The sequence below is a fragment of the Mus caroli genome, unplaced genomic scaffold (assembly GCF_978045245.1).
Source record: "Mus caroli unplaced genomic scaffold, Mus_caroli_1 scaffold_18, whole genome shotgun sequence".
In the NCBI taxonomy this organism is placed as follows: Eukaryota; Metazoa; Chordata; class Mammalia; order Rodentia; family Muridae; genus Mus; species Mus caroli.
The window spans coordinates 78,658,251-78,681,104 of record NW_028227273.1 but is presented as its reverse complement, the minus strand read 5'-3'; the positions used below and the strand labels follow the sequence as shown (position 1 = coordinate 78,681,104).

At 38.0% G+C, this 22,854-nt stretch overlaps 1 protein-coding gene across 1 annotated transcript in view; it reads left to right on the top strand.

Annotated features, from left to right (window-relative positions):
- The window catches only part of Chd1 (chromodomain helicase DNA binding protein 1), a 67,065-nt gene extending 44,640 nt beyond the window's left edge, over positions 1-22,425 (top strand). Inside the window, exons 20-36 of the mRNA XM_021186043.2 lie at positions 887-1,035; positions 1,361-1,457; positions 1,552-1,647; positions 3,587-3,763; positions 6,369-6,529; positions 8,230-8,271; positions 9,094-9,224; positions 9,776-9,914; positions 10,086-10,236; positions 11,884-12,006; positions 12,825-12,953; positions 13,871-14,011; positions 16,419-16,597; positions 17,703-17,799; positions 18,799-18,853; positions 19,884-20,094; positions 21,363-22,425. Of these exons, the coding sequence (XP_021041702.1) occupies positions 887-1,035; positions 1,361-1,457; positions 1,552-1,647; positions 3,587-3,763; positions 6,369-6,529; positions 8,230-8,271; positions 9,094-9,224; positions 9,776-9,914; positions 10,086-10,236; positions 11,884-12,006; positions 12,825-12,953; positions 13,871-14,011; positions 16,419-16,597; positions 17,703-17,799; positions 18,799-18,853; positions 19,884-20,094; positions 21,363-21,708 (2,424 nt within the window). The 3' untranslated portion in view covers positions 21,709-22,425. The remainder of the gene's footprint in view (positions 1-886; positions 1,036-1,360; positions 1,458-1,551; positions 1,648-3,586; positions 3,764-6,368; positions 6,530-8,229; positions 8,272-9,093; positions 9,225-9,775; positions 9,915-10,085; positions 10,237-11,883; positions 12,007-12,824; positions 12,954-13,870; positions 14,012-16,418; positions 16,598-17,702; positions 17,800-18,798; positions 18,854-19,883; positions 20,095-21,362) is intronic.
- The last annotated feature ends 429 nt before the right edge of the window (positions 22,426-22,854 follow it).

Genomic DNA, 22,854 nt, shown 5'->3' with positions numbered 1-22,854 from the left:
AAATCCTTTCTGCAGGCAGAGAGATGGCTCCGTGCTAAGAGCATCTGGCTTCTCTTCTCAGCACCCACACTAAGTCTCAACCAGCCCTGGGGTTGTTCTTCTAGCCTCTGTGGGCACCAAGATGGATCTGGTACATAGAGATATATGCAGGCAAAGCACCCATACACATAAAAAATATTAAAGATCATTTCTTGTTTTTTATATATAAAAATAAACAAATAAAAATTCCTAAGAAATGTATGAAGAGTAGCAGAAGTCAGAGAACTGCCTGAATTGACAGAATTTTATGAGAGGTGTGGGCTCAGCCACCAGGGAGGTAGCTCACATGACCAACCTCCGCAACCACCTAGAGCCTTCAACGATCAGCTTCCAGTTGGGGTGGAGTTTGATACGAGAATAATGTGTCTGGAAGGTCAAGTCACATGACTCTTCTGTGGGGGCGAAGGGTTGGGATCCCTTTTGACTCAGCAATGGTGGTCTGCTAACTACGCAGACTTAGTTACAGGAAGGTCACGTGACCTGCTAGTGACCTGCTACCACATTGCCTCACTTTCCCTCCGACATTTCCTGAAGTCAAGCAGCACCAACCTCAGTTCGGTTCTCGTTGTCTATGTGACTTATCTTTTAGAAATATATCCAAAGTGTGCTCTGAGGCACTAAAGCAGAGCCGCAGTGGGGAGGGGGATGAAGGAAAGAGTCAAATCAGGTTTTAAATGGCAGAACTTTTACCTTTGGAAATGACATGTGGTTACTAAGTTCTACATTTTTGTTTTACACTGACAGTTTTAAACCTTAGTAGAGGAGGAGTCTATTTTTGCACTACTGTTTGGACACTTAGTTATCAAGAGGTCCTTGTTACTGCAACTTCTCATGCTTGCTTTTACAGGTGAATATATATCGCTTGGTTACAAAGGGATCAGTTGAAGAAGATATTCTTGAAAGGGCCAAAAAGAAAATGGTTTTGGATCATCTTGTTATTCAAAGAATGGATACCACTGGGAAGACAGTGTTACACACAGGCTCAGCTCCATCAAGGTGGGCACTGCTCTGTAAGAAAAATGCTGTGGGGGAGGGGCTACCCCAAACTCAGGTAAATAAACTGCACTGTGCTGTAGTGTGGTTAATTTTATACTTTTAAAGATGTTAGGCTGATTTGTGTTAGAGGCATACACACAGGTGCCTTGCTTGACTGTTACAGATAGATCGCACAGAGGAATTCTCCTAATTTCCATGTTTCGTAGTTTAAAAATAGATTAAAACTTCACCCACATGACTTCCTCATTACTTATAAAGCAACTATACTGAATATGCTCTGAAAATATTGCTGTAAAGATTGAATTTCTGTTTTTCATGTTTCCAGTTCCACCCCCTTCAATAAAGAGGAGTTATCCGCCATTTTAAAATTCGGTGCTGAGGAGCTCTTTAAGGAGCCTGAAGGAGAGGAACAGGAGCCACAGGTCAGCAGGGTCCATCTCCCATCGGACTCTGTGTTGTCTGGTAGAGCAGGGGGAGTGCACGTGTACTCAAAATAACCACGCCCTTTCAATACAGGAAATGGATATCGATGAAATCCTGAAGAGAGCCGAGACTCACGAGAACGAGCCAGGCCCACTGACCGTGGGGGATGAGCTGCTTTCTCAGTTTAAGGTAGGCCTCTTCTTTCTCCAAAACTGCACACTGCTAAGGGTTGAGATAGTATTTTGATATCTTTCTTTAAACAGAAGTAACAAGATAGTTTTTATGTTAAAATATTCTGTACTGTACAAAAGTTTGTGCCCAGTCAAACCATCAGCATCTCAAATGACCAAATTGTTTATGGGTAATTAAATTCATTATGTGCAATGGATTTCTGATTTACAGCCAGAATGACTCTTAAAACAAACAGCATGCTCTGCATAGTAAGGCTAATCCATGGATGAGTGTGAACTTTATTCAGATTTCCATGGCTCGCTCAGCTGCTATTTTTAGGTAGTTTTTTTTATTCCTTGGAAATGTTACATATTTGTACAGTATATTTTGATTATACCTGTGTACTGCCACAACTCACATCCCCTGAGTGCACCCTCTCTGCCTCCTTCACAACTTGGATTTTTATTGAGTTAGATTTCAACAAAACTCAATTGAAGAATTATCAAAAATAAGAGCACTCCAGAAAATGAGACAGAGTAAGTAACTGCAATGACACCTGTCCATATCACTGGCTTGCTGAGGTCAGACACAGCATAAGTCACATGATTTCAGGGAGGAAGGTGAGTGAGTAGTGGTTATTTTTTGTTTGTTTTTTTAAAGAAGCAGGTTACTGGGCTAGAGAGATGGCTTAAGCCTTTAAGGCTCAAGCAAACAAACAAAAAAAAAAGACAAACTGGTTCCCCCGCCAGTCTCTGTGGACTGAAGTTCTTAGGGCTCACTCGGCATCTGTTCATTCCATGGCACTCAGTGCACTCTAGGAATGCCAGGGACTTAGAAGTCAGTCACTCCTCTGGAGGATGGAGGGTGGACTTGGAAGGCAATAAAGTGGAAGACAAAATGGAATAAAGATTTCTGAAGCTGTCACTCTGGGCTTGATCTTGCAAATTGTTTTTCCTGTAGTTATGTTGTACTTGATTTGATCGACTGTTGGTTGGGAAGAGGCAAAGAAAATGACAACTCACTAATAACTAGAATATATGCAGGTTATTTGTACACCGGTGAATTAGTGCTCTTAGATGGTTAGCTACCTATTACGGCTACCTCTTCGCTTAGCTTAATTTATTTTTATTTATTTGTCTTTTTTTTTTTTTTTTTTTTTTTTTTTCTTTTGAGGCAAGGACTTAGAGAAAGCTTGCTTGCCTGAAACTTGTTACCTTCCTGATGCAGCCTCGATTACAGATGTGCACTCCCATGCCGGGGCACATTTTAATATTAGAGAATAAACACCTTCAGCCTCTTTGTTTTTATGAACAGTAGGCATTAGTTTTCTTGTTTTCATTATTATGTTTGCATTCAACTATTAGTATTGATAGACAGTCTTAATGAGTGTTGACTGAATATCATCTTAGAACTTTAAATGTATGAAGCTGTCCTCACGAAAGATAAGTGTTTGTCCATCCCTTTACAAGTGGGAAAGAAGGAAGCCAAGGTCTAGAAAGCTAGTTACTTACCTAAGGTTGTCTTCCCGAATCTATCAACTACCCTTGTGCTGTTTTTATCAAAGGGAAGGAGAATTCTTTGGCACTCAGTAGTTCATAGGAAAGGGATTCTTTTAGCATTTTAGTAATATACTTCACAGCTTGGTCATTTTATTAACTACCAGTTTGTCATCTCCCTTGAGTTCTGTTATTAAATAATGCTGAACATAGGTCAGAGAATTGTTGCTTGAGGGAGGAATTGTGGAAGTCAGTTGGTCTGGTCTACTTTGCTCTGATGAAGAAATAACTAGCTAGTTAGCAGGCCTCAGACTTTAGTTCACAGTGGTAGGCTGCTGCTCAGGAAGGCTGGGCTCCATCTCCTAGCTCAGCTCCGTTTTTCCCTTAAAAGAGTAAATTTGTGAATTAGAGTTCAATATTATAGACTATACTTACTCTGTTAAAATTCTGGAATTTATTAGGTTGCCAATTTTTCAAATATGGATGAAGATGACATTGAATTGGAACCTGAAAGAAATTCAAAGAACTGGGAGGAGATCATTCCAGAAGAGCAAAGACGGCGGCTAGAAGAGGAGGAGAGGCAGAAGGAGCTGGAGGAAATTTACATGCTCCCGAGAATGAGAAACTGTGCAAAGCAGGTGATGCCATTTTAGAATGCTGTTACATAGCAGTAGCTCGGAGGAGTTACAGTGAAATGCTCTTCTTGTTTGGTTTATAAATAAGTCATAACTTTCTTTCTCTTAATATCTTTGATAGTTTGCTTTTAAAAAGAGTTGAAAGGCGTTTCCTCCTCTTTTGGTAAATTTATGTAGATCTGGGAATTTTCCTTTATTAAATGATGAGATTATTTTCAGGTAAACTCTTGGTCTCTAGTTTTTGTTGTTGGAAGATTTTAGCTGCTTTCCATTTCTTTTATGAATAAGAACTGTTTCTTCTTGAGTTTGATAGTTTCTTCTGAAGAGTCTGTCTTTTTTTCTCTGTTGAATTTATAGGAATGAGTTTAACTTACTATTTTTATGTCTTGGTGATGCATGCCAATTTATTTCTAATATTGGTAATCCTTTTCTTTGTAACCTTGCCCACTTTGTTCCTGGGATAACAACTCTGAGAGTTAATTATATATGAATAAATGTTTAGTCCAAAAGCTTTGGCGTGTTTCCTGACTAGATTGTAAACGTACTTACCCATTTATTCTGGTTTTTGTCGTCCATGTGACTAGTTACCTCTCCTCAGGTTTATGCAGCTGTCAGTGTTCAGGGGGATTCTCACCCAACTCCACCCCCCATTCCCAATTTCTCTGCTGAAATTCTCACCTATTTTCTTCCTTAGTAGCTCATTGGCCATAGACTTTCATACAGTTCATAAGAGATTCTCTCTACATTTCTTTCTTTTTTTTTTTTTTTTTTTTTTGGTTTTTCGAGACAGGGTTTCTCTGTATAGCCCTGGCGATCCTGGAACTCACTTTGTAGACCAGGCTGGCCTTGAACTCAGAAATCCGCCTGCCTCTGCCTCCCGAGTGCTGGAATTAGAGGCCTGCGCCACCACGCCCGGCTCTCTCTCTACATTTCTTGATTATTCTAAGTAGAGCTTTATTTTTCAAAGAATAAACTTTTTGTTTCATTTCTGTTTTTATGTTTCTATTCTTTAACATTTCTTTTGATTTTGATTTAATTTGTTCTTTTAATTTTTTTGAGATGTGAAATTGAACACTAGGATTAATCTTCTATTACCATCCAGTGCTGAAGTTTTCTTTGGCTTCTTTGATTCATAATTTAATTGGGGATTCTTTTTTCTATTATGTAAAGAAAAACACCCAAGATTTCATGTCTTCTTTCATTAGAATATTGCATTTTAAGATTGTCTTAATTATTGGATTTTTCCTTTTGGGGAGGGAACATTACTACATTTGAAATGAGAAACTTCTTTCTGTCCTTTGCCATTCACCCAAGGGAAAATAATTTATTTTCTTCTGTGAAGTCTTCCCCTGCCCCTCCTCCCCTCCCTGAGTGAAAGGTCTCTCAGGCTTGCTTCCTATCTTGGAAGAGCTAATTTCTATCTTGGCTTAGGCTTGTAGTCCAGAGGCCAGGTTTCCCAGGTCATTCACCTGCTGGTCTTTATTAAATGCCCAGTGTAGGTTTGAGCAGGTTTTCCTGCATGCCTTGACCAGGTGTCCGTGTTCTCATGTTTTTCTAGAAAATGTCTGATCAACTTATTTAGAAAAGCAATAGAGGATATTTAGAAGAAAAATAAACTTAAAGAAAGAAAAAGAATGTATGTCTACGGGTATGCCTGGCAATGCTTCTGTCCCGTGCATTGCTACAGTGTTTAAAATCACCCTCATTTGACAAGTTAGCTTAAATTCATGTTAATTTGGAACTTGTTTTCTTCCCTTGGACAGTGTATTATAAATGTTAATCCTACAACAGGGTCCATTAGCTCCTCAGTATTCTAGCCTGTGGCTTACTCTGTCCAGTTCCTCTTTAGTAAATGTCTGGATTGCTTTGTTTTCCTTTGTGTGAAGAATTTTACTGGACAGTGCAGCTTCACATTTCTGGTCTCAGGAAAATGTCCAGAAGTGACATGTCAGAATCAGCAGAATGGTGACTTTTGATGCTTAGGATAAAATATTGCCAAATAGCCAGTTGCTTAAGTAAGCAGCAGAAATACAAGAATTGTACCTGGTGTCCAGTTTTGTAGCATCAAGTAGTGGCCATTATTGCTCATTTAGTGTTTATCAAGTTGATAGGTTTTCAAAGGAATTACATATATTTCCTTTTTTTTTTAAAGTATAACTGAGTTCATGTAGTTTTATATTTATGCTAGGTTGCCAGTTAGTATCCATTATCATATTTTTACAGGAAGCTGGTATTTGGTTGATTTAGTCATTACATTTTATTTTATTCTCTCTCTCTCTCTCTCTTTTTTTTTTTTTTTTTTTTTTTTGGTTTTTTGAGGCAGGGTTTCTCTGTATAGCCCTGGAACTCACTTTGTAGACCAGGTTGGCCTCAAACTCAGAAACCTGCCTGCCTCTGCCTCCCGAGTGCTGGGATTAAAGGCATGTGCCACCACGCCCGGCTTTATTTTATTCTCTATTCAATTAATTAATTTTGGCTTTGGAATGTTTTTTATATGTGGACTAATGTTTTTAAATTTTTAATTGTAGTTCACTGTGTTTGTCTTTGCCTGTAAGATACTAGCTTTCTTTACCCTGTATTTAAGGATATTTTTGTTTCTGTTTTCCAGATAAGTTTCAATGGAAGTGAAGGGAGGCGGAGTAGAAGCAGGAGATACTCAGGATCTGATAGTGATTCAATCTCGGAAAGGAAACGGCCGAAGAAACGCGGCCGACCACGCACTATCCCTCGGGAGAACATTAAAGGATTTAGTGATGCGGAGATTCGGCGGTAAGAGGACATAGACCACTTTCTTAAACTTGGTGTTTTTAGAACATGAAACTAAATGTGAAAACTAGATTGAGAGGTTTTAGAGGGTAAAAATAGATATCTGTGTAGGAGTTGGGGTGTTTTGCTTAGATATTGATTATAACTTTGGAAGAAAGGTGTAACATCTCATGTTTGCACATTATTTATTGTTACACCACTTGTATATTAAAATTATTTTCTCTAATTGTGGTTCAGGACGACCCTTTGAACAATAAAAATACATGTTAGCACAGCTCATGTTACAGCTACATTCCCAGGCATTACTAATTTTGCAGGTGATTAATTTAGGTCTCTATTTTTCTTGTTCAACACTGAGGTGTGTTTTTGAAAGTAGTCATTCATTCCTGGGGCTGGGATGGAGCTCAGCAGTCGAGCTCAGACTTTACTTTACTGTGTAAGATCCTGGGAGCATCCTCAGCACCGCTAAGAAGGCCTCTGGTCTAGGCAAGTAGAAGTGGAAGGCAGCCTGGCCAGGAGGCTGAGCCCGCCTCTTCCCAGAGCACCCAGAGTGCACAAGTCTCCCTCCGAGGGAGAGAACAGCTTAGCTGGGCAGTAGCTTCACCTGTAAAGTTTGATAAAAGCTTGTGCATTTTTATGTTTTAGAAGTTTGTTTCTTTCAAGTTATTTTTAACTCTTTTCCTTTAAATCATAGACCTGACAAAGCCCTTCCTCATTGTTCCTACAAGAAAACTAAGTGCATTGTTAGTTTTCATTAAGGGAACCTTTATGGCCATCTGATTTGCTGGACTTTCTGTCTTTAGTTGAAGAAGCATTTCATCTTCTACTTTCTGGATATTTTCCCTCATCCATCAACCACTTGAGTTGCTTTGTTGTGACGAAAGTTTTTGTTTACTATTGTTGGTATAAGTCATCCGAATTAAACCCATCAAGTGAATCTTGGTCAGCTTTAGGATGCGATGAGGTGTGATGGTTGATAATCATTTTGGAGACAATTCCTCTTGTGGTAGCTTTGAACATTTTTTTTTGTCTTATAAAAATAATAAAGTAATTTCTAAAATAAAAATTAGCTTCTATTGTTTTATTTATATTAATATCCTAGCTTCTTGGGTGATTCAGTGTTATGTTTGGTGTAACTTAATGCCCTAACAATTTATAGCTTAGTTTCTTCTTTTCTTAAATCAGGGAACAATACCTTAAATTAAGTTTTTTGTTTGTTTGATTTGGTTTTGTTATTTTGACATAGGGTCTCATGTAGCTCAGGTGTGTCCTGGAACTCCTGATCCCCTTGCCTCCACCTCCCAAGTGCTAGAATATAGACTTTCACCACTATGCCTGACTTCAAGTGTCTTCTTATTTTTATATGCGTTATGAATGCAGAGTGGGGTGTGTGTGTGTGTGTGTGTGTGTGTGTGCACATGCACCTGTCTGTCTATGTCTGTGATTATTGTTTTTGTTTTTTACAATGTTGGAAATCAAATCCAGGGCCTTTTTTGTGCATTCTTGGCTGTTTATCACTGAGCTACATCCTGTGTACTTAAATATTAAAAACAAACAGTATATATGTAAAGGTGTGTGTATGTATATATATGCATATTTGTGTATATATATACATATATATATATACATATATGAGAAATATATAATACATATAAAATTATCTGTATAAAACATGTTTGAACCAAAAATTTATTTTCTGTTAGGTTTATCAAGAGCTATAAGAAATTTGGTGGCCCTCTGGAGAGGTAAATACATTTGTTAATTCTCATATAGTTAGTTATAAAATGTGTAATGTATTGTTATGATTATGTAGTTACCAGTCAGTTTAGCTGCTTGATTGAATTTGCTTTAATAAGTATTTTTAAAAATCGGTAAAAACCTAATTGCTGATTGATTATTAAAAATGTATGATTTGAGTCTCTAGAATTTTCTTATCTTTAAATGTCAGCAAAATACTCCTTAAATTGCATTTTGATAGCTGTAATGTATTTTCAGTCTTTATCTTTTTTTCATTAACTACTTAAGAAAGAGTACAGATTTTCTGTCTACAGAGGGACTAAGTTACTAGCATAATGTCTGACTTTTTTTTATCTTTTGTAGTAGTAATGTCACCAATGCAGGGCAGCAAAGACTCATTTCTTTCTCATTAAAATTTACAATATAAAGATACATTCTTCTGTATTTTGAGCTAGATTGCTTAAAATGCAATGATATTTGTGTGATTATTTTAGATGCTAGAAATAACTATAAATGTTAATCTTGGTAGGTTCTATGGTAATACAAATTTAGGACATTTTTATTTATAATTGTCATAAAAATTATGTCACTCTTTTTCAATCAGATTGGAACAGATTTTTAGTAGTTGGTATATATAATCTCCAGGAGCCTACCATTTGACTGTAATAAAATCTTTACCATTATTAATGCTCATGAGTGTGAGATGAATTGATTCTCTGCCGAGTTGTCCTAGATATATGAATTAGAATTTACAAGATAGACAAGAGTGTTTTTGTATTGTATCACTTCATTTAACATGTTTAACTGAAAGCCATATTGTTTTATTACAGGTTAGATGCAATTGCTCGAGATGCTGAATTGGTTGATAAGTCAGAAACAGATCTCAGAAGACTAGGAGAACTGGTGCATAATGGTTGTGTTAAAGCTTTAAAAGACAGTTCTTCAGGAACAGAGCGAGCAGGTAAATACCTCCAGTTAGCCTGCTTTGTCACTCTGAAAGATGCTAGCCATTCTGAATAATGGCCATGCAGAGAGCAGAGCTGCAGTTAGGTAATGAGTCTGTTCGTTAGTGTGCCTGCTGTGTTCTGCATAGGCCACAGCTTAGGCATTACTGTTATGCTGTCCTTTGAGGACATGACTGGATGGACAGAACTTGTGTATGCGTGCACAGTTATTTCCTCATTCATCTAATGAGGAAAAATGCGTACATAAGATTTAACAATCTGATGATGCACTGAAGAAATCACTGAAATTCCCATCTAGGGGGTACTGGCGTCAAGTCTACCTCCTGTACCTACCAAAACAGTCATGGAGGGACTCTGAATTCACATCTTCTGATTTAGTTAGTAGTATGTATAGAGAAATTTAAGATTTTATTTTTAGGTTTTTTTTAAAAAAAGTAATACACATTGACATAAGTAATAACATGCTGCTTTGTGTTTTGTAGAATCATATATGAATGTATAGATATATGTGTTATGTTTTTCTGTATTATTGTTTAAAAAAATCAAGGTGGCAGACTTGGAAAAGTGAAGGGGCCAACATTCCGCATCTCTGGAGTCCAAGTGAATGCCAAGCTGGTCATTGCCCATGAGGATGAGCTGATCCCTCTGCATAAGTCCATCCCTTCGGACCCGGAGGAGAGGAAGCAGTGAGTACCCACTGGGCTCACTCTGGGGCAGGGTAGGGCTCTGTGCTGAACATGTACAGCACGGTTATGACACTGACTGTTTGTGAATAAAGAAGTTTTAGTTACTACAATTGTAAAAAATTATATTTTTGATCATTATTAACGTGAAGTAACTACTGTCTTTAATGCTAGGTATACAATCCCCTGCCATACAAAGGCTGCTCACTTTGATATAGACTGGGGCAAAGAAGATGATTCTAATTTGTTAATTGGTATCTATGAGTATGGCTATGGAAGCTGGGAAATGATTAAAATGGATCCAGACCTCAGTTTAACACACAAGGTACTCATGTTTTCTTGACTCTGTTAATATCGGCTGTGAGCTCCTTTAATTGTTATAAATTACTTTGAAGATAAGATTAACTAAGAATAAGGAAATAAAGACTCTAATTCTGTGATTTATGGTTTATAGCTTGGGTCTTATGAAGTAATTTAATTTAAATAATCTCATGATTTTGCTTTATTTCTGAAATATATTTTGTTATTACGACAGGTATCAATTATTTGCATAAAACTTTTCCATTATTAAAGTAAACAAAAAGGAAACTTAAATTTCTTAGAACACCTTTCTTAGAAATTTATAATCTTAAGTAATGTCTCATTGGTTGGAACTCTTGATCCTCCTGACATGGGCTTACCATGCCCTGGCAAATCAGATATTTTCAGAAAATATCAACTAATGTTACAAAATTGGGTGACTTTATTTTGTTGCTCTGAGAGCCAGCCAGCCAGCCTGCCTGCCTGCCTCCCTTCCTCCCTTCCCCCCCCTTTCTTTCGTTCTTTTGTTCTTTAGTTCTTGCATAAAATGTAAACCTTGAAAGCATTTCTTTGTGTGATCTTTTCCCTGCTTACGGTTTTGTGTTTGGATGGGCAGCTGGTTATGTTTGTGGAGGCCAGAAGACGGCACTGGGTGTCATTCTTAGGAAGTCTGTCTATCTCTTTCAAGATAGAGTGTTTTATTGTTTGAGAAGTTTACCATTAGATGAGACTGGCTGGCCAGATAGCCCCCGTGTCCTCCTGCCTCCTCTAGAGTGTTCATGGGACACTTATAGAATGAGAGGTCTTGTTGCCTTGGTGTGTGTGTGTGTGTGTGTGTGTGTGTGTTTTGAGGCTGTGTGTTGTGTATCCCTGTGTATTTTGACATGTCTCACTAGCCTGTTCACCCAGGTTGGTTTAGGCTTGTGATTTCTAGTGTTGGTTGTTACAATTGGCTACTCTAAGAGATTTCTTTTATAGGATTTATTTTCAAGAGACAGACATGCTGGCAAACACTGGTAATCCTACTTAGTACTTGGAGACAAGAGAATTGGCACAAGTTTGAGGCCAGCCAGGGGTAAACATAAGCAGTGAGACTGGATCACAGTAAAGAAGAGGAAAATGGCAGGAAGTGGTGGCACACACCTTTACTTCTAGCAGGTGGGAGGCAGAAGCAGGGGGGTCTCTGAGTTGGAGGCCAGACTAGTCTACAGAAGGATTCCAGGACAGCCAGGCCACACAGTGAATAAGCAAGCAAGCAACAAGAAAAAGAAACAAACAAAGAAAAAAAACAGATGAGAAGAATGAGTTTGCTTCCAAGGAAATTAAAGCTGTTTAATGGCATCTGATATTCTCTTCTGGTATTCATGAGGACAGTGTACTCATACACACACACATACACACACATACACACACATACACACACACACATATATGCACGCATACAAATAAAACCCTATCTTTAAATAAAACTATTTTGTGACTGCACATAGTACTGTTGTTGCTACCCAGCTTGCTTCTCTCTTGTAGTTAATGACATAGCCTATTCTTCCAACAATATTAGGAATATTAAAAACTTTAATGTGAACTAATGCATATTTATTATGTTGCATTTTTCACCAGTACAATTTTCATGTTATTTACAAAAGACAGCCTCCATGCATTGCTCTTTCAGATTCTTCCAGATGATCCTGATAAAAAACCACAAGCAAAACAGTTACAGACCCGTGCAGACTACCTCATCAAACTACTTAGCAGAGACCTCGCAAAAAGAGAGGCTCAGAGACTTGGTGGTGCAGTAAGTTCCATGTTCATGTTCGGAAGCAGTCCACTCTTCTGGACTCTTTGACTACTTATCTATAGTCACTGCAAGAACTGCATTGTGCTTTAATTTACTGTTTTTACCTAGCTATGACTGTAGAGAGAGGCCAGACGCATATAGCTTATTATTCAAAGTATTATAAAATTTAATATATCATTTTAAGGATCATGGACTTTATGAAGCACTTCAAAAAAAGATTATTAAGATGACACGTGAAAAAAGACATTGTAAAAACTTGTTTTTATTGTATGGGTAAGAATATTTTTCTTGCATGTATGTCTATACCACGTGTTTTGCCTGGTGTCCATGGAATCTAGAGAGGGTATCAAATTCCTGGAACTGGAGTTAATATGTGGTTGTAAGCTACTGTGTGGCTTCTGTCCTTTTAAGAGCAGCAAATGCTCTCAGCTGCTGACCTATTGCTGCAGGCCCAAGAGGAATTCCTCACTCCCCAAATCTTTTCAAACCTTTACACGTTTGCCTGTGAACATGATGCCAACAACTACCTGTACTGTATTAAAACTATTTCTATCACTTTGTTGTTGTCACTGAATCTAGTTGTCGGTGATAGAAATAAATATCTGGGAGTGAAAACTTGATTTCTATTCCTTTCTGAAGGAATAATGACAGTGGTCAGTGCTTTTGACATTGTTGTATTTGATATAATAAATTATGACTCCTCTGTTGACCCCAAACTTGGTGTAGCTCATTACCAACTGACTCAGATTCATAGCCATGATGTTTTTAAAACAGGAAATCAGTGAAATTGATTAAATGCAAATAATTACTTTTAGGGAGGTTCAAAGCGGAGAAAAACGAGAGCTAAAAAGAGTAAGGCAGTGAAATCCATCAGAGTGAAAGAGGAGATAAAGAGCGACTCGTCGCCCCTGCCTTCAGAGAAGTCTGACGAGGATGATGATAAAGTACGTAGCCTTGCAGAGCACCAGCTCTTAATGTGAAAAGGGAAGCTGAACCTTAGAAATGGAACTTTTCTGGGTTTTGGTGGTTGTAATGTAGACTTATTTCTAGATCATAACTATGCAATAGATACATATATGAGACGGATCAGTGGTCCATTTTTTCAAACTCTTGCTAACTAGATGAGCCATTTTTTAAAAATTTTATTATGAAATTTGAATTAGACTGGTTCACTTTAGAGAGAAGTAAATATTACATGTGTCATTATTAAATGGATTCCAAGTTACATCTTTCAGAACCTACATGCATGCAAAAAAATTTACTTGAAAGTTAAAAAATAAATGAAGGATAAGAAAGATAGTAAATAAAGAAGAAAAAAAAAAAACAGGATGGAGAGATGGCTAAGAGTAGGGGCACAGGCTGCTCTTCTAGACATTTTGAGTTCAATTCCTAGCTACCACATGGTGGCTCACAACCATTATAATAAGATCTGGTGTCTTCTTCTGGTGTGTAGGCATACATTTAGGTAGAACATTGTATATATAGTAAATAAACAAATCTTGAAAGGAAAAGAAAAACAAAAGAAGCTATGTAGTGACTGAGTTCTTTAGAAGTTTTTGTGGGCATATAATTGAAGGGAGGAATTGGTTTGCGCACTCTTTTAATGCCTTACAGGATAATATTACAAAGCAAACATTCTTTGTCATTGTTTAACAAAGTAGCAAGGAAGTTTTATTTAAAAACCTAGCAACAGTAAAGGTGGGTCATGTTTGAGGGTCAGGAGAGATCTCTGAGGGAAGTTAGGAGAAAATGAAGTATGGCTGTTAACTGAGAATAAGTACTTGCAAAATAAAGCATGAGTGGTTGCTGTAAAGAGTAAAAATGTTGTGTTTATGGTTGGGCTTTTGTTTCTTCTTCCCAGCTGAATGACTCCAAGCCTGAAAGTAAAGACCGATCCAAAAAGTCTGTGGTGTCCGATGCTCCCGTCCATATCACTGCAGGTGGAGAGCCAGTTCCCATAGCTGAAGAGTCTGAAGAGCTGGATCAGAAGACATTCAGTATTGTAAGTGCTGGAGCTCCTGATTAGACTGAAGTAGAGGGCGGGCTTCCAACAACTCACACGACTTTTATATTCAGGATGTTTAACTTTTCAGTTCCTTATCCAGTATTTAGAATATTTGAGTGCTGATGTGCAAAGGTTATTCTCCCTAAATTCAGCCATTACTGTGATCAATAAAATCCACTTAAAAAGGAAAGCAAGTTGAAGTCATGGAGAACCAGGCCTAGTGATAAACAAGGCGTGACGTTTCTAAGTTTAAGAATAAGAAATGTGTTGTTACAGATTGCTAATGAAGGAAATAGCATAAATACACAAATGGGTTGTCTCACTGTGTGCCAGTGCGCACCTTAGTTGTGTGGCTCCCCATAAGAGATTTCTATAACCTGAGTGCTGTATGCATTGAAACTACGAGCTTGTTTTAGTTGTTTGTTGTTAGTCGAATCTAGACCTGAATTTAGTTTAAATCACTTTTGTTACTGTTAACCAAGTAAAACACTTGCAAAAGATGTTCTCACGTAAGAAGCTGCTTCGTCCGTGTCCACAGCTCCTGCTTTGTCCATCTTGTCTTTTGTATTTAGATTTAAGAGTAGAAATGTATAAGGTAAGCGTGTGCTTGCTGTCTGGTTCCCAGAAGTGCGCTCATACAGGTTCAGTTGTGTTTTTCCAATGCTGTCTTTAAATAGACTGGTTCCCGCTAGCTTCTGTAGACTTGCATCTTGTATGCCCAGGAGCGTGTGCCCTGTGTTATGTCTCTTTGCAGTTATGACCTCCCTCATTCCTTTCCTCTTTCTTCTGGATGACTTTGTGACCTAGACCTTAATCTAGCTTCCTTGTCCATTCTCTCTCTCTCTCTCTCTCTCTCTCTCTCTCTCTCTCTCCCCCCCCCCTTCCTCTCTCCTTCCCTCTCCCCTTCCATTTATCTATCTATCTGTCTGTCTGTCTATCTGTCTATCTATTTATATATATTCTTTCATTTATTTATTGTTCTTGGACGGGTGCTGGCACTGTTGAGGTTTGAGATGAGAACATTAAATGCACTTCTTCCCTGTCCCATGTGCCTGTCTACAGAATCAGTGGAGATCAGTTCTCAAGCTTGTGTGACTTCCTTAGGTATCTTCTTTAGCCTTCTCATTTTCATGTAACTGTTAGAATAGAACATTACCTACTATGGCCAATGCATGTATGAATTTCTTTGTTGTTTTATACATCCTAGAGGAAAAAGAATGGCGTAACTTTAAGCATACATTCTTGAGCTAGACATTCTGAGCTTCAGTATGTCATAGCTACTGCATCACTAAGTCATAGCTGCCTGTGTCTTGTCTTCGAGGCTCGCACTGCTCTGGCCTTCCCCATCCTAAACCATGTTCTTTACATATGGAACTTTGTACCCCAAACAGCACTCACAGGAGTTAGAATGTTTAGGATGGTGAAGTCACTTTCATAATCTCTTTCAGGATTAAAAATGCCTCTCAGACTTGTAAGCAGATTCTGTTTGGTTAACTCCTCTCACATGGTTCCAGCCATGGTAGCGTTTGTTTTGGTTTAAATTTGTCAAAACAAACTCTTCAAGAATCTTTACAAACATCACTTTTCACTAAAATTCTAATTAGATAGAAGGCTCCCTGTTTTCAGCTTTCAATAATCTTAGTTACCACTACTGTCTTTCTTACCACTTGTCTTATCAGTCTTGATTCCATAATCATTTGTTTTGTTTGCTTCTCCATTTTCTAGGCTTTTCATAACCCTAAGAAAAAAATATATACTTTGTATATGTTTGTTTTGTCTTTTTGAATTTAATAATTTAATTTATTGTGTGTATGTCTATGCTGTGTGTGTGTCAGTGCAGACACCCGCAGTAGGGAATATGCATATGGAAGCCAGGGGTGAGCTTTTGAGACTTAGTAGGTCTCATACCGCTGTAGGTTCTGGGAATCAGATCAACAAGTGCCAATGGCATCTGGCGAGCCCACTTGGGTTTTTGAGGCATGGTCCCACCTGTTGCCCAGCTTGACCTTGAACTCTTTCTCCTGCCTTACCTTCTGAAGTGCTGGGATTATAGTTTTGAATCACCATATCTGGCTTACAACACTTTCAGCAATATAAACTGTCAAACCAATAGTTGGCAGAGGGCAACTAGAATATAGCTATAGTTGAAGAGGGAATGGAAGGTTCCCTCACATAGCCCCAGATATCCCCCCCGCCCCCTTTGTCCAGTGTGGTAGGCTTGTAAAGTACTTTATCTTGTTTCTTTTTTGAGAAAGTCTGTTATGTAGCTCAACCTAGAACTTCTGACCCCCTGTCTTTGCCTCATAAGTTCTCAGATGTGTAGCTGCTTATTTTGGAACTAGACAGTACATAAGTCAGAATTTACCTTGAGTTTTTAAATACATGTATTTTTGTCCTTTTCAAGTGTAAAGAAAGAATGAGACCGGTGAAAGCAGCTTTGAAACAACTTGACAGGCCTGAGAAAGGCCTTTCAGAAAGAGAGCAGCTGGAACACACTAGACAGTGCTTAATCAAGATCGGAGACCATATCACTGAATGCTTGAAGGAATATTCCAATCCTGAACAAATTAAGCAGTGGAGGAAGTAAGTGCCCGCTTTGAGGAGATGTTGAAGTCATAATTTTAAGCATTACTGTGTTTCTTGGTTTATTTTTCCACTTCCAATTTTGAGGTGAAAAACCATGTTTTTAAAATTCATTTATAAATTTTAAATTTGTTTATACTATAACCAGCACACAGGTAGTGTATGTAGTAGCATGGTGTACTCAAGAAGACTGATCGACATCCCAGGTGGACTTTGGGTTATGTTGGAAGTAAGATTTCATTGCACAGTAATGGTGTTACATGCAGTTTAAAAGTGTAGAGGCTGTTTATTTCTGGAATTGTCAATTTAATATTTTCAGGCTCTTGGTAAGTAAACCTGCAGAAAGAGGAACCATTGGTTCTGGGAATCATTACTAGAATTTAATGCTTTTCCTTAGTGTAAATAGAATTGGCCCTTCCTAAGATTTTTGTTTTTTGTTTTTTGTTTTCCTTAAATTTATGATGGTCTCAAAGGCACGGGCCCCCTGCCTGTAAAGCAGAGACTTAACAGTGCACTTCAGTGAGAACACGGCCAGAGTCTCCATCTTCACAGTCAAGGTCTAAAGTTGATTTTGCCCTCAGTGGCTTCCACATGTGTTTTAAACTGTTACCCTTGGTAAAATTAGGAAAGTAAAGACAGTGTGGTAAATTATTCTTTAGCTATTTTAAACAGTCCCATTAATTTTTCGGGTTTTTTTTTTTTTAGTGAAGAGATTTGAAAGTCTGGCAATGCTTATAAAATAAAGATTTTTGAGGGTCACTTTTAATTGTACATTAGTTGCTGGTTTTGAAAACCTTGTAATTAGTATTTAGATTTTTATGTTTGCAGAGAGGCATGTCTGCTTTCCTGTTTCCTAGATAGTAGGAGCATCTTGCTGACATTTCTTAGTGACTAATATGTAGAGATGTTGTTTTAGATTTTGTCACTAGGAAAAGAGAAATGGTGTGCTTGGAAGAAGAGATGCTCCAACAATTAATTTCTTTAATATAGATTTTGGTTCATAAAGAGATATGACTCTGTTTAGTGTATAAAAAAGGGTTATAAGAAGTTCTATGATGAGGCTAAATATTTATTACCAGACTAATTTACCATTTTTTTTTCCTAGAAACCTGTGGATTTTTGTATCTAAGTTTACTGAGTTTGATGCAAGGAAATTACATAAATTATATAAGCATGCTATTAAAAAACGACAAGAATCTCAGGTAATTGGTATATAATTTTTTATTCTTTATATCATTAACACCATACATATTCTTTATTATTTAGAAATAAATGGAGAATTTAGTTAATAAAATAGAGGTAATGAATAAATTAAACCAAATACCATTGGAGTTAATACCATAAACTAATAGTCCAAAGCCTAAATCAATGGGCAAGAAAGCAGGATATTATATTGGTCTCATGGATAATAATTATGAAAGGAACATGATATTCACATGAAAAGAGAAGTTGTTTGACATTACCTTAAGTAATCACAACAAACCAGAACACGAAGGCGTCGGCTACAGTGCAGAGAAACATGTCCCAGCTCTGATGGTGTCACCAATAGTATAGGGTTCGAATATAGCCATGGGAACAATTCAGACAAACTGCATTAGAGGGATTCTCAATAAAAGTACTGAGTAAGACTCATAAAAATGAGCCGGGCGTGGTGGCGCACGCCTTTAATCCCAGTACTCGGGAGGCAGAGGCAGGTGGATTTCTGAGTTCGAGCCCAGCCTGGTCTACAGAGTGAGGTCCAGGACAGCCAGGGCTACACAAAGAAACCCTGTCTCAAAAAACCAAAAAAAAGTTATCAAAGGAAAGACTGCCACAGAGACATAATGGCTAGCTGACATGAAGGCTTTAGACTGGCTTCTAGGGACATAGGAGAGATCTGATTGGAACATGATTGAGCTGATAGTGTATTGGGTATGATTTCACATTGGTGGGTGGCTGATGAGCATATGAGACCGGCACATGGTTTTCATCATCTTCTTTGCCAAGTCTAAAATTAATTCAAAGTCAGTTTTTAAAAACATGGAGGAAATTGTTTTGTTTAAAGATACCTGTATATTTTATATTAATATATGCTTGGTATTTGAAGATCTTAATTCAACATCAGGATTTTCTTAAGCCCCCCTCCACCCCCCATTCTATCAGAGTAGTTTAGGCTACTTAAATTACTTAAACATGTCTAATATTTGCACATTTTATTTTAGCAAAACAGTGACCAGAATAGCAATGTTGCTACCACTCATGTGATTAGGAATCCAGGTAAACCTTTAAGAAGTTTTTTCTTTCTTTTCCTTTCATTTCTTTTTTCCCGATGGTGTGCGTTGGCTTCATTTTTGTAGATTTAGTTTTTGTGTGCAAGTAAGGGTATGTATGTGGGTATATGTGCCTGTGTGAGAGCACAGAGGCTGGCGAGGGGTGTGAATGCCCTTCATATCCTTTTCTACATGTTACTTCGAACTTGAGGCCCATCGGTTTTCAGTCTGCACTCTATCTAGCAAGTGTTAGAGATTCTCTATTCTTTGCTTCCTTGGAGCTTGCTCAGGTTTGTTATGTGGATGCTGGGATCTGAGCTCAGGAACTCATGATTGTACAATAAACACATTTGTTCTGTAAGATGTATAGCTCCCTAGCCCCCATTTCTTTTGTTTCTTAAATTAATTTTTTAAAAGTTATTCTTGTTCAAAGTACTTTTATGTTGAGAAACTACTATTAACTGAAAGAGAATCAGGTCATTTTCTTCCCTCTAATCTGTCTGTACTTTAGGGGTGTGTGTGTGCGTATGCACACGCACATAAATAGAACCCGAGTCTTGTTTCTTTGTTTACATGTGGTTTGGCTTATCCCTGGGAGAGGCTAAAAGTTCTCAGTCAAGAAGGCATTAGTTTGCCTATAGTTCTCTGTTGAGGGCTAGGACCCTGTAAAATTTCCCCTTCCATATTAATATGTCCATTGATAACACCATTGCTCTGGTCTTAGTGTGGCAGTAATTTCTAGGAGAGACAGACTTCCTAGTCCTTTGGCTTTCCCACCTCCGTCTCTGCAGTGTTCTCTCAGTCACAGACACAGGAGCTGTGACATGGATCTGTCCTTGGAGCTGAGCTTCTCAGGGTCCAGTTGGAGTTTTCTGTGATGGCCTCTACTTGCTATAAAGAAGCTTTGATGAGGGATGGTACCTACACTCACCTGCAAAACCCTTTAAACCCTGCTTTTATGTTTGAGAATTGATTTTGTTTGAGTTACTGTTATTTAAGTATTTGTATTAATGAAGTTTCACTTATTTATCTAATAGATATGGAAAGGTTAAAAGAGAATACAAATCATGATGACAGTAGCAGGGACAGCTATTCTTCTGACAGACACTTATCTCAGTACCATGATCATCACAAGGAGCGCCATCAGGGAGATTCTTATAAAAAGAGTGACTCTCGGAAGAGACCCTACTCGTCATTTAGCAATGGCAAAGACCACCGCGAGTGGGACCACTACAGGCAGGACAGCAGGTAAGCGGGAGAGCGGCGGCGTTGACATTGACCTCCTTGTCACCTTTCTCTTTTTAAGTACATTTCCTGCATCTGGGATAGACCTATACCATCTTCATGAGAATAGATCAAGCATTTATTATTTTATTTATCAATCAATAAAAAAGATAGTGCTTTTCATGTTAATGTTTATAACTTTTTCTCCAAAATGTTTTTGAAGTATTAAATTGACATCAGAATATGCAATGAGCTTTTAAAGTTTTGTCATTTTAAATAGTGCAGTTTGTTGGTGGAAGTACAGGCTTTTTATGGAGAGAGAATTCTGCATTGGATACTGAAATTCTTAGGAGGCAGAACCTATATTAAGTCAAAATACATTTTATTCCTTTATTGTTTAAAGAGTTTCCTTGCTAATTTGAAACCATTGCTACAATTAAACTCAGACAACTGAGAAGTAAAAGTCAGAAATAAATGGAGGGCCTGCGGGTGCCGCTCTGAGTGTGCTCGCTCACCCGAGTGGAGAAGTCCCATGGGGCTCTGCGGTTCAGTGGTGCTCACAGCCATCGCTGTATACGCACTCATTATAGAAAGGCTTTATGTTAGAGATGGTGTAAACAGAAAAGCTATATCTGTAACTACATATACCAGTAATTTCACGAGAAAGTATTTGTGACAAGAATCTTTGTCTAATCGGAGCATTTTATTTGAAAAGGCAAATATGTAGAGACTTCTTGTTCAGCTGCCAGATTGTATTATGGGACGGATTTCTTGATGTGTGTGTGTTGACTACTTGAATGAAAAACATACTTGAATGAAATACATAACTACTTGAATGAAAAAATGTTTGACATCGCCAACTACTGAGAAGTTTCTTTTGATGAGTTTTCAGACTACATTCTGGCCTTCTAGGTTTTGTTCCTAGAGGTTTGTAAGGGGCTTCAGTTTGCAGAGGAAACTGCATAGCTGTGGTTATTTCTGTGCATCTCACACTGAGCTGCACTGATACACGAGATTGCAACGTGAAGTACAGATGCTCTCAGGGAGCTTTGCGTGCCTCTCTCCCGACTTGTGAACCAGAATTTGTATAGAGATTTCTGGTGATTTCAGCGGCTGTATGAGGTGGCTCTGTGTTGCATAGAAAAGTGGTTCTAAGCTACTTTCATGAAATCCTGTGAGCTTCTGCATGATTAAAATACATTTAAAGTATCTATACTTTTCTGTATGTATGGTTTTATTTGGGAATTTTAACTTACTAATTTGACTAAGAGTCTAAACTTCTCTTTCATTAGGTACTATAGTGACCGAGAGAAACACAGAAAACTGGATGACCACAGGAGTCGAGAGCACAGGCCAAGTTTGGAAGGAGGCTTAAAGGACAGGTGTCACTCTGACCACCGATCTCACTCGGACCATCGAATGCACTCAGACCATCGCTCAAGCTCCGAGCACACACATCATAAATCCTCCAGGGATTATCGGTATCTCTCAGATTGGCAGTTGGACCACCGAGCTGCCAGCAGTGGCCCTAGGTCACCTTTAGATCAGAGGTCTCCATATGGCTCCAGGTCCCCATTTGAACATTCAGCTGAACACAGAAGTACGCCTGAACACACCTGGAGTAGTCGGAAGACATAACAAATGAGTTTGTCTTCCCGGACTTTGTTTTAGCCATAGATCATAAACCAACACAGTAATTGCCTTACATGACTTGAAAGATTCAAACAGCTCTTCTGTCAGTAGCAGTATTGTTACTTCTCTCCAGGACGCAAGGTCTATTATCCCAACAGAAGAGAAAATATTTTTATATTTAAGGATTATGCTGCACTGTACTGCGATACTGCAGTACCTTTTTTTCTTTTTTTAAAGAAATGGAAATGTTTACTATACCAGGGACCTCAGCACTGCCCTCCCGTGTAGGCTGTATAAAACTGTTTTTACGTCAGTGATTTTAGACTGACTCCATTTAAATTATGTTTGTATATGAACTTTACTCTGACCTGTGATCATGTTTCAGGAAGGAATAAAAGAGAGGTCTTTTCTTAATAAAGAAAAATCACTCAAGGACTTTGTTCACTTTCCAAAGCTACTTGTTTACATTGTACACTGCGACCACCTTGCCGCTCCCATCACAAGCTTGAATATTTAAATCCTGTACTTAAGTTTGTAATATAGCCGGGAATTTCCTGTCTGTGATTATTATTATGCCTTTTTACAGAAGAGATGGCTGTAAATTATTGTAAATGGATTAAATGAGCTTCCCTGCCCTGCCCTTCTCAGGCTTCTTTTGACTGTTCCTTTCCCTACCAACTCAGGCCTTCTTATTAAAAAAATCAGTGTAATAACACTTTTTAATGATTTGTCTTGATGGAATCATTGTTTAGAATGTAAAAATGGGGAAAGGGGCCACTTATTTCTTTTAGTCCTTTTTATATTGAATATTTTTATTAGATACATGTTTTGCCCCTCCTTTTTAAAGTCAATATTGTGTTTGTAGTTTTACAGAAGAAGTGGCGAGGGCTACATGTGAGACGTAAACTTGATGCTCTGGGAGAGTTCCCAGATGCATTTGGTTTAAAGGGTAGGTGTATGAACACTTAAAAATCCAAAACGGCCAAACGTTCTTGTAAATGCATTTGTTTTCCCTTTCATGTGGGCAATAATGTCAAATGTGCTATGCAGCCAGGCTAACATTTGAGGCGACCTTGATTGGCTCTAATATAAAAACTGTTACAGTACACACTGATTGTATATAAAAACCTTATATATGACAAATTAAATTTT